Source organism: Pleurodeles waltl, chromosome 10 (genome assembly GCF_031143425.1).
Source record: "Pleurodeles waltl isolate 20211129_DDA chromosome 10, aPleWal1.hap1.20221129, whole genome shotgun sequence".
NCBI classification, from domain to species: domain Eukaryota; kingdom Metazoa; phylum Chordata; class Amphibia; order Caudata; family Salamandridae; genus Pleurodeles; species Pleurodeles waltl.
The window spans coordinates 204,369,722-204,385,528 of record NC_090449.1 but is presented as its reverse complement, the minus strand read 5'-3'; the positions used below and the strand labels follow the sequence as shown (position 1 = coordinate 204,385,528).

At 47.7% G+C, this 15,807-nt stretch overlaps 1 protein-coding gene across 2 annotated transcripts in view; it reads right to left on the bottom strand.

Moving 5' to 3' along the window:
• The window catches only part of GSPT1 (G1 to S phase transition 1), a 560,974-nt gene that overhangs the window by 118,274 nt on the left and 426,893 nt on the right, over positions 1–15,807 (bottom strand). For both annotated transcript variants that reach the window (XM_069210181.1, XM_069210182.1), the window contains exon 13: positions 6,024–6,113. In XM_069210181.1, the coding sequence (XP_069066282.1) occupies positions 6,024–6,113 (90 nt within the window). The remainder of the gene's footprint in view (positions 1–6,023; positions 6,114–15,807) is intronic.

Genomic DNA, 15,807 nt, shown 5'->3' with positions numbered 1-15,807 from the left:
GTGTGCGAGTTGGCTCTCTTGCGAGCTGCCCCTACTACAACTGAATCTGGTGGCAGTTGTGATGTGATAAAAGCAGGGTCCGTGGGCGGTGCTTTATATTTTTTCTCCACCCGTGGAGTTATCGCCCTGCTTTTGACAGGTTCTTTAAAGATCTGTTTTGCGTGCCTTAGCATTCCCGGGAGCATAGGCAGGCTTTGATAGGTGCTATGGGTGGAGGAGAGGGTGTTGAAAAGGAAGTCATCCTCGACAGGTTCTGAGTGTAACGACACGTTATGGAACTCTGCTGCCCTAGCTACCACCTGTGCATACGCTGTGCTGTCCTCAGGTGGTGAGGGCTTGGTAGGGTATGACTCCGGACTATTGTCTGATACTGGGGCGTCGTATAGGTCCCAAGCGTCCTGGTCATCTTGGCTCATGGTGGTATGAGCTGGTGAATGTGACGGAGTTTGTGCCGGTGATGTATGAGTTACAGGTGGAGGAGAGGGTGGTGGAGTTACTTTCTTCACCACTTTTGCTTGTGGTGTTTGTTCTTGTGTTTGGAACTCGAGTCTCCTTTTCCTCCTGATTGGGGGAAGAGTGCTGATCTTCCCTGTCCCACTCTGTATGAAGATCCGCTTCTGGGTGTGGTCTACGTCAGTGGTTTGTAACTCTTCTTCAAATCTGTGTTTGCGCATTTGAGAGGACAGGGATTGTTCCTCTGAATACGAGCTGGCAGTCGGTTCGGTTGCTGGGCGTCTTGGCACCGAAACTGTGTCTTTGCTTGTTTTCGGCTCCGAGGAGAATTTTCTCTTTTTTGTAGTCGAGCCTTCTCGGCGTCGATCATCCTCGGTGCCGCTGTCTCTGCGTCGAGCAGCTTCGGTTCCGCTGTCTCGGCGTCGACCCTTTTCGGCAGCACTTTCTCGGTCCCGAGATTGCTGCGTGCCTGTGTCTCGACCCGAGTCGGACGATCTCGGCACCGGTTCGCCCTTTTTCGGTGCCAATGGACGGTCACCTATTTTATGGGTTGAGCCATGGCCTGTTGGCAGTGTCGGCCCCTGGGCCTTGTCTGTTTTCCCGTGTGGTGCTTGTTTCGACGTCTTACTCGCGGTTTCTTCGACGTCGAACTCCTCCGAGTCCGATTCATGGATGGAGAAGGCTTCCTCTTCTTCTCCTTGTTCCTCGAACCCTCGTTGTCCTGTCGGCGTGGACGCCATTTGCAACCTTCTGGCTCTTCGGTCACGGAGCGTCTTTCGGGACCGAAACGCACGACAGGCCTCACACATTTCTTCCTTGTGCTCGGGCGACAGGCACAAGTTACAGACCAAATGTTGGTCTGTATATGGATATTTGCTGTGGCATTTAGGACAGAATCGGAACGGGGTCCGTTCCAACGGTGTCGATGTTACACGCGGTCGGGCCGACCAGGCCCCGACGGGGGGGTCGAAGTTACCCCGAAGGGCTACCGGAGCTCTTCACGATTCGGTGTCGATTCTATCTAATCCGATACCGAACGAAACAATACCGACGTAGTTTTCCGAAGTTTTGACTATCTTTCCGTCCCGAAACCCGGAGCGAAAAGGAACACGTCCGAACCCGATGGCGGAAAAAAACAATCTAAGATGGAGTCGACACCCATGCGAATGGAAACAAAGGAGGAGGAGTCACTCGGTCTCGTGACTCGAAAAGACTTCTTCGAAGAAAAACAACTTGTAACACTCCGACCCAACACCAGACGGCGGACTATGCACAGCATGTGTATCTGCAGCTACACATGCCACCGAACATATATTTTCTTAGTTTATTTTAAGAACCACAGGTTCAAGATTTACCAGGTATTACAGGTAGGTACGTTAGGAACTTTGAATTAGCAAAATAGCATATACAGTTTTCACATAAATGACATATAGCTATTTTAAAACTAGACAGTGCAATTTTCAACAGTTCCTTGGGGAGGTAAGGGTTTGTTAGTTTTTGCAGGTAAGTAAACCACCTACGGGGTTCAAGTTTGGGTCCAAGGTAGCCCACCATTGGGGGTTCAGAGCAACCCCAAAGTTACCACACCAGCAGCTCAGGTGCAGAGGTCAAAGTGGTGCCCAAAACGCATAGGCTTCAATGGAGAATGGGGTGCCCTGGTTCCAGTCTGCCAGCAGGTAAGTACCCGCGTCTTCGGAGGGCAGACCAGGGGGGTTTTGTAGGGCACCGGAAGTACACCCTCAGCGGCACGGGGGCGGCCGGGTGCAGTGTGCAATCAAGCGTCAGGTTTTCAATAGAAAGCAATGGGAGACCAAGGGGTCTCTTCAGCGATGCAGGCAGGCAAGGGGGGGGGGGGGGGGGGGGGCTCCTCGGGGTAGCACTCACTTGGGCAAGGGAGAGGGCCACCTGGGGGTCGCTCCTGCACTGGAGGTCGGATCCTTCAGGTCCTGGGGGCTGTGGATGCAGTGCCTTTACCAGGTGTCGGGTCTTTGAAGCAGGCAGTCGTGGTCAGGGGGAGCCTCGGGATTCCCTCTGCAGGCGTCGCTGTGGAGGTTCTAGGGAGTCCTCCCTGAAGTGATTGTTCTCCACAAGTCGAGCCGGGGGCGCCGGGTGCAGAGTGCCAAGTCTCACGCTTCCGGCGGGAAACATGTGTTGTTTCAAATTTGCTTCATTGTTGCAAAGTTGCAGTCTTTGGTGAACAGATCCGCTGTCCTCGGGAGTTCTTGGTCCTTCTAGATGCAGGGCAGTCCTCTGAGGCTTCAGAGGTCGCTGGTCGCTGTAGAAAGCATCGCTGGAGCAGTGTCTTTAGAAGTGGGGAGACAGGCCGGTAGAGCTGGGGCCAAAGCAGTTGGTGTCTCCGTCTTCTCTGCAGGATTTTTCAGCTTAGCAGTCCTCTTCTTAGGTTGCAGGAATCTATCTTGCTGGGTTCTGGGAGCCCCTAAATACTCTATTTAGGGTTGTGTTTAGGTCTGGGGGGTTAGTAGCCAATGGCTACTAGCCCTGAGGGCGGCTACACCCTCTTTGTGCCTCCTCCCTGAGGGGAGGGGGGCACATCCCTAATCCTATTGGGGGAATCCTCCATCTGCAAGATGGAGGATTTCTAGAAGTTAGAGTCACCTCAGCTCAGGACACCTTAGGGGCTGTCCTGACTGGCCAGTGACGACTCCTTGTTTTTCTCATTATCTCCTCCGGCCTTGCCGCCAAAAGTGGGGCCGTGGCCGGAGGGGGCGGGCAACTCCACTAGCTGGAGTGCCCTGGGGTGCTGTAACAAAGGGGGTGAGCCTTTGAGGCTCACCGCCAGGTGTTACAGTTCCTGCAGGGGGAGGTGATAAGCATCTCCACCCAGTACAGGCTTTGTGACTAGCCACAGAGTGACAAAGGCACTCTCCCCATGTGGCCAGCAACATGTCTGGTGTGTGGCAGGCTGCTAAAACCAGTCAGCCTACACGGGTAGTCGGTTAAGGTTTCAGGGGGCACCTCTAAGGTGCCCTCTGGGGTGTATGTTACAATAAAATGTACACTGGCATCAGTGTGCATTTATTGTGTTGAGAAGTTTGATACCAAACTTCCCAGTTTTCAGTGTAGCCATTATGGAGCTGTGGAGTTCGTGTTTGACAGACTCCCAGACCATATACTCTTATGGCTACCCTGCACTTACAATGTCTAAGGTTTTGCTTAGACACTGAAGGGGCACAGTGCTCATGCACTGGTGCCCTCACCTATGGTATAGTGCACCCTGCCTTAGGGCTGTAAGGCCTGCTAGAGGGGTGACTTATCTATACTGCATAGGCAGTGTGAGGTTGGCATGGCACCCGGAGGGGAGTGCCATGTCGACTTAGTCGTTTTATCCCCACTAGCACACACAAGCTGGCAAGCAGTGCGTCTGTGCTGAGTGAGGGGTCCCCAAGGGTGGCATAAGATATGCTGCAGCCCTTAGAGACCTTCCCTGGCATCAGGGCCCTTGGTACCAGGGGTACGAGTTACAAGGGACTTACCTGGATGCCAGGGTGTGCCAATTGTGGAAACAAAAGTACAGGTTAGCGAAAGAACACTGATGCTGGGGCCTGGTTAGCAGGCCTCAGCACACTTTCAAATCAAAACTTAGCATCAGCAAAGGCAAAAAGTCAGGGGGGAACCATGCCAAGGAGGCATTTCCTTACAGGGGAGACTTAGTGATCTGTAGTGAAAACGGGTCCATGCACCCATTTCACGCAGACTGCAATGGCAGGCCTGCAGAACCTTTGCATGGGCTCCATGAGTGTCGGAGTATCTGCTGCAGCCATAGGGATCCCCTGGAACGCCAATGCCCTGGGTACCTAAGTACTATATACTAGGGACTTACATATGGGGGGGGCTAGTATGCCAACTGTGGGAAGAAAAAGGTACAATTTACAGGAGAGCGCAAAACTACTCGTGTCCTGCTTAGCAGGATCCCAGTAGACAGTCAAGCACACTGACAATAGGTAGAAAATGGGGGTAACCATACTAAGAAAGAGGGTACTTTTGGTCTTACACATAGGTAGTGATCTGTGTCCAGTACACGCATAAAATGGCGTCCCCGCACTCACTTAGTCCAGGGAAATGGAGCTGGAGTTTGTGAGGGCGCCTCTGCTAATACAGGGGTGCCCTCACACACAGGTACTTGCACTCCCTATTCTGGTCTAGGAGGACCTGCTATAGGGGTCACTTACAGTGACCTAGAGCAGTGACCTGGTAGTGAAAGGGTGCATGCACCCTTTCACACAGGCTGCAATGGCAGGCCTGCAGACACATTTTGCAAGGCTCCGTAAGGGTGGCATAATACATGCTGCAGCCCATAGGGATACCCTGGTACCCCAATGCCCTGGGTACCTAGGTACCATATAATGGGACTTACATGTGGGCAACAGTATGTCAAATGCGGGATGAAATACAGTCTTTGGGAGAGAGAGCATAAACACTGGGGTCCTGGATAGCAGGATCCCAGTGAACACAGTCAAACACACTGACAGGCAGAAAAAGGGGGTAACCATGCCAAGAAAGAGGGTACTTTCCTGCAGGCACCAGGCCATTAACTTAATTTAAGTCATGTAAAGGCATTAGGCCTGTCCCTTCCTGACTGAGGGTCACTCTTCTGCCTTATCAATATAGGTGCTCATTTTCCTTCTTATTAGAATCTAGTGTTCCTAAAAGTGTTGGAAAAGAAAACTTTAGAGCTGAAGCCCTCTTCACAAGCACATCATAGCAGATCATTTAATGTGATTCCCCAAGTCAAGCACATCCGTATTACTTCATATTCTCCATGTAACCTGCGGTAATTTGAGTAAAGAGAAGCAGAATATGTTCATGCTGAGGACACATGGAAAAAGTTTGGTGGGCAGGTCATCCGCAGTCTGCTGGCCATTTAAAGAGTACCCCGTGCTAGAGTGACAAATAAAGAGCAGCATTATTTTAAGCCCTGCTTAGGCAGGTCCAGCTCCTAGACAGATAACTACTGGCAGAATGTACCACTCAATTTTATCTTGTTTGGTAAGCTAGTTAATAAACAGTGGTAAAGATTAAAAGGGGATGGACCCAGTAAGAGCCATAGGTGTCAAAGCAAGAAGACACCACAGGGTACACTGGGGAACATCCTACACCACCGTGACTTTACAAGTTGGTTCAGTACCTTTCTTTGCATTGTACCTTTATAGCCCTTATTAAAACACAGGGCCAGCGACATGCTCTCAAAGTTAGGATTCATGAAACGGACTACAGGACAGGGGTCTACTAGCAAAGGTAGACTGAGCTCTACTTCATTATATACACAGCTTCATTTTAAATGATCTTTAGAGTTGAGTAATAGAGTTTATGACAAGCTTTTGCCCTAAATTCTAAGTAAAACACACATGGGCTTCTCATGCTTTACACCTAGAGGCAAAGTATAGAAGTTCATTTAAAATTATAAGCCTATAGAAGAGACAATCAGTGTAAAATGGTGTTGGAAAAATAATGCATATTACGTAATGTCCACACTCATTTAAGCACATTAAGTTAAGTAGAATTCCAGTAATTATAATCAGTAATATTTCAGATAATACATGCTGACTTACTATAATTTCAACTTCTTCAATGCAGGTGTGAATGTGCAGTACTGCATTGTAACCAGGGCAGATGATGGATTTGTGCTCGATAATCACTATCTGGAAAATACAAGTATTTCAGAATTTTTTGGGGCAATACAATATATTGTGAAGTGATTTAAATTCTTTAGAATATTCAGATTGTGCACTAAGTGAAACTATTCTATTACTTTCATACAATTATCTGAATGACAACTTAAATGCTGGAGAACTGTAAAATCACTTGAAAAATAGTATAAATATATACCTCACAAAGGACACCTTTCCTACATCATATGAAAACGTTCTTCTATGACTGGATTTTAATCATCAAACCCAAACAACATTTAGGCCAAACTGCCAGCGTTTTGGTTTATTCATTTGTTACTTTTTTTAAAAGCACACAAATACTTGGTAGGATTTATGAAGAATGACAGGATGGAGGATGTAAGGCTGACTTTGCAGGTTTTCAAAAGCATTTCGAAAGCAGGGCAATTCCTGGAAACGTTTAGGGTAGAGGACAAGAGTCCCAAGCTTTGTATGTTTGAAAGGAAAAGTGGCACCAACGTTAACATTTTACAGTATGTTATAGAAGTTCAAAAGATAGGCAGTTTGCAGATAAAGTCTAGTGTAGTAGAAAGGAACTGCAGATGAATTTGAGTTCTCGATTATTAAGGACTCTGTGACAAATGGACATTTTCTTCAACATTAATCGCGCTTGGCAGCCAGTGCAGCTTCTTCATATTAAGAGAAACACTCTGAACAATTGTTCTATTTATTCATACAGCCCTATGACTCAAACCTATTCTATTTGCTGGAGTGGAAGTTAAGGCCATTCTTGCACCCGTGGTGCACCTTGTACCCCTCCCCCCAACACCAAATAACTCCTGGTGCAGCACTCTGGAACATGATTGTGTCCAACAGGTCTTCTCTGTACAGTAACCACAGCATGAAGAGGCACTACTGCAGGACCCACATGTGCCACTGTGCTTACATTATTTGGAGAATGCAGGACACTACAAGACCTAGGAATCTCAGATCCCTCAGGACTGGAACTTATATGCCTCACTGAAGGATGAGACCATTTCCTGGATGTAGGTAATGTTCTGAGATGTGAGAAAGGTGCATAGAATGGTGGCGTTAGGTACTGACGCTATGAACTGGAGTTGTTGAGAAGGCCTTAGGTGAGATCTGGGCTCCATTGAAAATCCCAGGTCGAACAGTAGGAATACTGTTGCCTGTGGGTGGCAAAATAATCTCTGGCAACCCAGATGGGTAAACTGACGTTGCTCTTTTAAGAAATATCCCATAGTGGCCCATCAAGGATTATAGCAGAACTGAGGTAAAATTTGTAATTTCTCATGGGAGGATTGGTTATGACTATAATAACATTTTCCCTAGAGAACTTGGATTACTAGTAAGTAACTTTCTTCTCCACTAGGGGATCTTCATTATTAGTCATAACCACTGAACAAAACAGCAAGTCTATTCCTACCAAATGTGGTGAAAAAGGCAGAGCAAAAACATTACACTAATCAGATTTTGCAGAAGAGCGTGGGCCACTTGGGTATCTACTCTGAAATCAGTACCGAGACAATGTCTTGTAAAGGTTTTCTGGACCTCCAGGTAGCAACATATCAGCAATGGACATATTCCTTGATGCTGCAGTAGCAGTTCTACAACTTGTTAAATGGGATTGGGCCTACCAGATAGATTTTAGCTGGCATTACTCAAGGAAGGCTTAGTAGGCAATGTTTGAGCAAAGCAGAACACAGGAATCAATCTACCTGGAAGAAGACTGTTTCGGTGTGGCTACACCTGGACTTATGGGAGCACACAATTTACAAAAAGGATCTCAGTCTGCTAAGTAAAACTTTAAAACTCACTTAACAGCCAGAGGACGCAAAGCCCTTACTGGTGGAGTACATCAATTCTGGAAGATGGCTGGAAGAAAAATAGTTTGCCATGAAAATGTGAAATAACATTCAGTAAACTAGGAAGGGTTTTTATCACAAACTTTACATTTTTATGCAGTTCTTTAATAATTAAGGACTACTTTCTATGAGCAATACAGACGGGTTATCGCTACTAGAAAAGCTGCCTACTAGAAACAGGTTTTAAATTAGCCTAAAATAACCTCAAAAGGTGTACAATTTATTTTAGATAGGACAGATTAAGCTCCAAAGTCTGAGGGAAAAATGTTTACTTCTATTAAGTCTTTCACAATTGGGATATTGAAAAAGAGTGTTGTGAAGGGTCTTTATATGACTCTTAATGGTTGGTAGAAGTACCTTTATTGAAGAAAGTCAGTCACATCAAGTTATGGAAGTAACAATTCCACCCGACAGCTGTTTGTATCGCTCTTTTCCAGGACATATCAGATGCAGAACGTCTTCCACCCATTCTCCAAATGGGCAAAACCAGCAAGTTGAATCAGACTGATGATGCACCTTAGGTGGATCAGCTCAAAGATAGGTACATCTTCTCTCGGTTCCCCAAGCAAAAAATCCCAACGTATACAGTTAGGCAGGGGATCCACCATGGCTGCCTTAAAGAGCCCCAGGATCTTATGGACAACACCTGGTAGTCCGGAATTACTCTCCCTGGTTGCACCAGCAGGGTTCAGAGCAAAACCAATTGAAACCAATCAACATGGAACTCCTTTTCTTTGGGCTGCAGATGGCTTCTTGTGGCCTTGAAGCTGTACAGGGAACTAGGCAACTCACCCCTGGAGACCAATCTTCTGTCCTGGGTACAAGTGGGAGCGGGTCCTGCTGGTGAAACCCTTGGTGCAGCAGGTGCAGTCCTTCTTGGTGTCTTAACGGTCATGTTTTCATTTGCCACTGCAGTGGTGCACACTTAAGTACCTCAGCTTCCTCTATGACATGTTAACCCACAGGGCCTTGGTTCACGGAGTACCATATACTAAAGACGTACAGGTAGTTTAAAGTTTGAAATCAGGATTTAAAATTGGGATATCTTTTTACTTGTCATCTAGACTACAAGACAGGCCTAGCACCCAATCTTGACTTGCCAATTTAGGTGTGGCACAAATAGTGCTGCAGTCCACTAAAAGCACCTTAACTTACAGGCTTTTGGTACTTAAAGTACGTTTTACAAGAGAGTGGTGTATGCTAGACTTGCCAATCAAGGATAAGACCATTTGAACCCACTGGTAAAGACTTTGGGGTCAGGGCACTCACAGTGCAGCAGTGTGAAGAGACATTACAGAAGTACATAGTCATTAAAAAGTAAGGGTGAAAAAGTAGGGGTGAACCTGCAAAAGGGATGCCTATCTTCTTTTAAAAAGCCCATACATGACTGTAGAAAACGTAAGTGTCCATCTTGTCTGAAATCAGAAGCCATGACGCCAAATTCAATTAAGATTGAAGTACTGGCTCTGAGCTCTGGTTAACAGGTTCTGCTTCCAGGGCAACCTATTGTGTGGTCTTCGCGACATTTACAGCAAAACCGGTCATCCCAGAGGAATGAAGATTTACACAACACTCCGGAGTTTCAGCATGACTAGATTAATCAACGTAATTGGAAAAAGCATAAACAAATGTCTTCAACCATGGATTCAAAATAACACTGCCCAGTGACTGTTTACAACATCTTTGAGGTGAAGCCTTTGTATTTCTTTTTAATTTCAGTTGTAGCAATGAGGTATACATTTTAGAAGACCCTCTATAAAAAGATTCACTTTAAGATATTTGTAAGGAAATGCCTCCTTGGCATGGTTGCCCCCTGACTTTTTGCCTTTGCTGATGCTATGTTTACAATTGAAAGTGTGCTGAGGCCTGCTAACCAGGCCCCAGCACCAGTGTTCTTTCCCTAACCTGTACTTTTGTATCCACAATTGGCAGACCCTGGCATCCAGATAAGTCCCTTGTAACTGGTACTTCTAGTACCAAGGGCCCTGATGCCAAGGAAGGTCTCTAAGGGCTGCAGCATGTCTTATGCCACCCTGGAGACCTCTCACTCAGCACAGACACACTGCTTGCCAGCTTGTGTGTGCTAGTGAGGACAAAGCGAGTAAGTCGACATGGCACTCCCCTCAGGGTGCCATGCCAGCCTCTCACTGCCTATGCAGTATAGGTAAGACACCCCTCTAGCAGGCCTTACAGCCCTAAGGCAGGGTGCACTATACCATAGGTGAGGGTACCAGTGCATGAGCATGGTACCCCTACAGTGTCTAAACAAAACCTTAGACATTGTAAGTGCAGGGTAGCCATAAGAGTATATGGTCTGGGAGTCTGTCAAACACGAACTCCACAGCACCATAATGGCTACACTGAAAACTGGGAAGTTTGGTATCAAACTTCTCAGCACAATAAATGCACACTGATGCCAGTGTACATTTTATTGTAAAATACACCACAGAGGGCACCTTAGAGGTGCCCCCTGAAACCTATCCGACTATCTGTGTAGGCTGACTGGTTCCAGCAGCCTGCCACACTAGAGACATGTTGCTGGCCCCATGGGGAGAGTGCCTTTGTCACTCTGAGGCCAGTAACAAAGCCTGCACTGGGTGGAGATGCTAACACCTCCCCCAGGCAGGAGCTGTAACACCTGGCGGTGAGCCTCAAAGGCTCACCCCTTTGTCACAGCCCAGCAGGGCACTCCAGCTTAGTGGAGTTGCCCGCCCCCTCCGGCCACGGCCCCCACTTTTGGCGGCAAGGCTGGAGGGAACAAAGAAAGCAACAAGGAGGAGTCACTGGCCAGTCAGGACAGCCCCTAAGGTGTCCTGAGCTGAAGTGACTCTAACTTTTAGAAATCCTCCATCTTGCAGATGGAGGATTCCCCCAATAGGGTTAGGATTGTGACCCCCTCCCCTTGGGAGGAGGCACAAAGAGGGTGTACCCACCCTCAGGGCTAGTAGCCATTGGCTACTAACCCCCCAGACCTAAACACGCCCTTAAATTTAGTATTTAAGGGCTACCCTGAACCCTAGAAGATTAGATTCCTGCAACTACAAGAAGAAGGACTGCCTAGCTGAAAACCCCTGCAGAGGAAGACCAGAAGACGACAACTGCCTTGGCTCCAGAAACTCACCGGCCTGTCTCCTGCCTTCCAAAGATCCTGCTCCAGCGACGCCTTCCAAAGGGACCAGCGACCTCGACATCCTCTGAGGACTGCCCCTGCTTCGAAAAGACAAGAAACTCCCGAGGACAGCGGACCTGCTCCAAGAAAAGCTGCAACTTTGTTTCCAGCAGCTTTAAAGAACCCTGCAAGCTCCCCGCTAGAAGCGTGAGACTTGCAACACTGCACCCGGCGACCCCGACTCGGCTGGTGGCGATCCAACACCTCAGGAGGGACCCCAGGACTACTCTAAGACTGTGAGTACAAAAACCTGTCCCCCCTGAGCCCCCACAGCGCCGCCTGCAGAGGGAATCCCGAGGCTTCCCCTGACCGCGACTCTTTGAATCCTAAGTCCCGACACCTGGGAGAGACCCTGCACCCGCAGCCCCCAGGACCTGAAGGACCGGACTTTCACTGTAGGAGTGACCCCCAGGAGTCCCTCTCCCTTGACCAAGTGGAGGTTTCCCCGAGGAACCCCCCCCTTGCCTGCCTGCAGCGCTGAAGAGATCCCTAGATCTCCCATTGACTTCCATTACAAACCCGACGCCTGTTCCTACACTGCACCCGGCCGCCCCCGCGCTGCTGAGGGTGAAATTTCTGTGTGGGCTTGTGTCCCCCCCGGTGCCCTACAAAACCCCCCTGGTCTGCCCTCCGAAGACGCGGGTACCTACCTGCAAGCAGACCGGAACCGGGGCACCCCCTTCACTCCATTCTAGCCTATGTGTTTTGGGCACCACTTTGAACTCTGCACCTGACCGGCCCTGAGCTGCTGGTGTGGTGACTTTGGGGTTGCTCTGAACCCCCAACGGTGGGCTACCTTGGACCAAGAACTAAGCCCTGTAAGTGTCTTACTTACCTGGTTAACCTAACAAATACTTAACTCCCCTAGGAACTGTGAAAATTGCACTAAGTGTCCACTTTTAAAACAGCTATTTGTGAATAACTTGAAAGGTATACATGCAATTTTGATGATTTGAAGTTCCTAAAGTACTTACCTGCAATACCTTTCGAATGAGATATTACATGTAGAATTTGAACCTGTGGTTCTTAAAATAAACTAAGAAAAGATATTTTTCTATATAAAAACCTATTGGCTGGATTTGTCTCTGAGTGTGTGTACCTCATTTATTGTCTATGTGTATGTACAACAAATGCTTAACACTACTCCTTGGATAAGCCTACTGCTCGACCACACTACCACAAAATAGAGCATTAGTATTATCTATTTTTACCACTATTTTACCTCTAAGGGGAACCCTTGGACTCTGTGCATGCTATTCCTTACTTTGAAATAGCACATACAGAGCCAACTTCCTACATTGGTGGATCAGCGGTGGGGTACAAGACTTTGCATTTGCTGGACTACTCAGCCAATACCTGATCACACGACAAATTCCAAAATTGTCATTAGAAATTGATTTTTGCAATTTGAAAAGTTTTCTAAATTCTTAAAAGACCTGCTAGGGCCTTGTGTTAGATCCTGTTTAGCATTTCTTTTAGAGTGTAAAAGTTTGTAAAAGTTTGAATTAGATTCTAGAACCAGTTTTAGATTCTTAAAAAGTATTCCAACTTTTAGAAGCAAAATGTCTAGCACAGATGTGACTGTGGTGGAACTCGACACCACACCTTACCTCCATCTACAGATGAGAGAACTAAGGTCACTCTGTAAACTAAAGAAAATAGCAATGGGCCCCAAACCTACCAAAGTACAGCTCCAGGAGCTTTTGGCAGAGTTTGAAAAGGCCAACCCCTCTGAGGATGGCAACTCAGAGGATGAAGATAGTGACTTGGAGGGAAATTCCCCCCCTCCAGTCCTACTTAGGGAGAGCAGGGCTTCTCAAGCCCTGACTCCACAAATAATAGTCAGAGATGCTGGTTCCCTCACAGGAGGGACCAACAACTCTGAAATCACTGAGGATAACTCCAGTGAAGAGGACATCCAGTTAGCCAGGATGGCCAAAAGATTGGCTTTGGAAAGGCAGATCCTAGCCATAGAGAGGGAAAAACAAGAGATGGGCCTAGGACCCATCAATGGTGGCAGCAACATAAATAGGGTCAGAGATTCTCCTGACATGTTGAAAATCCCTAAAGGGATTGTAACTAAATATGAAGATGGTGATGACATCACCAAATGGTTCACAGCTTTTGAGAGGGCTTGTGTAACCAGAAAAGTGAACAGATCTCACTGGGGTGCTCTCCTTTGGGAAATGTTCACAGGAAAGTGTAGGGATAGACTCCTCACACTCTCTGGACAAGATGCAGAATCTTATGACCTCATGAAGGGTACCCTGATTGAGGGCTTTGGATTCTCCACTGAGGAGTACAGGATTAGGTTCAGGGGGGCTCAAAAATCCTCGAGCCAGACCTGGGTTGACTTTGTTGACTACTCAGTGAAAACACTAGATGGTTGGATTCAAGGCAGTGGTGTAAGTAATTATGATGGGCTGTACAATTTATTTGTGAAAGAACACCTGTTAAGTAATTGTTTCAATGATAAACTGCATCAGCATCTGGTAGACCTAGGACCAATTTCTCCCCAAGAATTGGGAAAGAAGGCGGACCATTGGGTCAAGACAAGGGTGTCCAAGACTTCAACAGGGGGTGACCAAAAGAAAGGGGTCACAAAGACTCCCCAGCAGAAGGGTGATGAGACAACCAAAACTAAAAATAGTAAAGAGTCTTCTACAGGCCCCCAAAAACCTGCACAGGAGGGTGGGCCCAGAGCCTCTTCACAAAACAATGGGTACAAGGGTAAAAACTTTGATCCCAAAAAGGCCTGGTGTCATAGCTGTAAACAGCATGGACACCAAACTGGAGACAAGGCCTGTCCCAAGAAAGGTTCCACTCCAAACTCCCATCCAGGTAACACTGGTATGGCTAGTCTCCAAGTGGGATCAACAGTGTGCCCAGAGCAAATCAGGGTCCACACTGAAGCTACTCTAGTTTCTGAGGGTGGGGTGGACTTAGCCACACTAGCTGTCTGGCCGCCTAACATGCAAAAATACAGACAGCAACTCTTAATTAATGGGACTAGAATAGAGGGCCTGAGGGATACAGGTGCCAGTGTCACCATGGTGACAGAGAAACTGGTTTCCCCTGGCCAATACCTGACTGGAAAAACTTACACAGTCACCAACGCTGACAATCAGAGAAAAGTACATCCCATGGCAATGGTTACTTTAGAATGGGGAGGGGTCAATGGCCTGAAACAGGTGGTGGTCTCCTCAAATATCCCAGTGGACTGTCTGCTTGGAAATGACCTGGAGTCCTCAGCATGGGCTGAGGTAGAGCTAAAAACCCATGCAGCAATGCTGGGTATCCCTGAACTGGTGTGTGTGAAAACAAGAGCACAATGCAAGGCACAGGGTGAAAAAGTAGAGCTGGAGTCTGGAAAAATGGCCCAGCCTACCAAGAGAAAAGGAAAGTCAGTTGGGAAACCAACTGCAACACAGCAAAAGAAAGGGAACCTCTCTTCTCAGGAAGAAGTTCTGCCCTCTGAGGGAACTGAGCCTTTGGAGCTTGAACCTTATCAGGTTGAGCTCTTAGGCCCAGGGGGACCCTCAAGGGAAGAGCTGTGTAAGGGACAAGAAACCTGTCCCTCTCTTGAAGGCCTTAGGCAGCAAGCTGCTGAAGAGTCCAAAGGCAAGAAAAATGGAACACATAGGGTCTATTGGGAAGATGGGCTCCTGTACACTGAGGCCAGAGACCCCAAACCTGGTGCCACTAGGAGAGTGGTAGTGCCTCAGCTGTTCAGAGAGTTCATCCTAACCTTGGCCCATGACATTCCCCTTGCTGGACATTTGGGACAAACCAAGACGTGGGAGAGGTTAGTCAACCACTTCTACTGGCCCAATATGTCCAACATGGTTAAGGAGTTTTGCCTCTCCTGCCCCACCTGTCAAGCCAGTGGTAAGACAGGTGGGCATCCAAAGGCCCCCCTCATTCCACTTCCAGTGGTGGGGGTGCCCTTTGAAAGAGTGGGTGTGGACATAGTTGGTCCACTGGAACCTCCCACAGCCTCAGGAAATATGTATATCCTGGTAGTAGTGGATCATGCTACCAGGTATCCTGAAGCTATTCCCCTTAGGTCGAGTACTGCCCCTGCAGTAGCCAAGGCCCTCATTGGTATCTTTACCAGAGTGGGTTTCCCTAAGGAGGTGGTGTCTGACAGAGGTACCAACTTCATGTCAGCATACCTAAAGCACATGTGGAATGAGTGTGGAGTGACTTATAAATTCACTACACCTTACCATCCACAAACTAATGGCTTAGTTGAGAGATTCAACAAGACATTAAAGGGCATGATCATGGGGCTCCCAGAAAAACTCAAAAGGAGATGGGATGTCCTCCTGCCATGTCTGCTTTTCGCTTACAGGGAGGTACCACAGAAGGGAGTAGGGTTCTCACCCTTTGAACTTCTGTTTGGTCATCCTGTAAGGGGACCACTTGCCCTTGTTAAAGAAGGCTGGGAGAGACCTCTCCATGAGCCTAAACAGGACATAGTGGACTATGTACTTGGCCTTCGCTCTAGAATGGCAGAGTACATGGAAAAGGCAACCAAAAACCTTGAGGCCAGCCAACAGCTCCAGAAGTTTTGGTATGACCAAAAGGCTGCACTGGTTGAGTTCCAACCAGGGCAGAAAGTCTGGGTTCTGGAGCCTGTGGCTCCCAGGGCACTCCAGGACAAATGGAG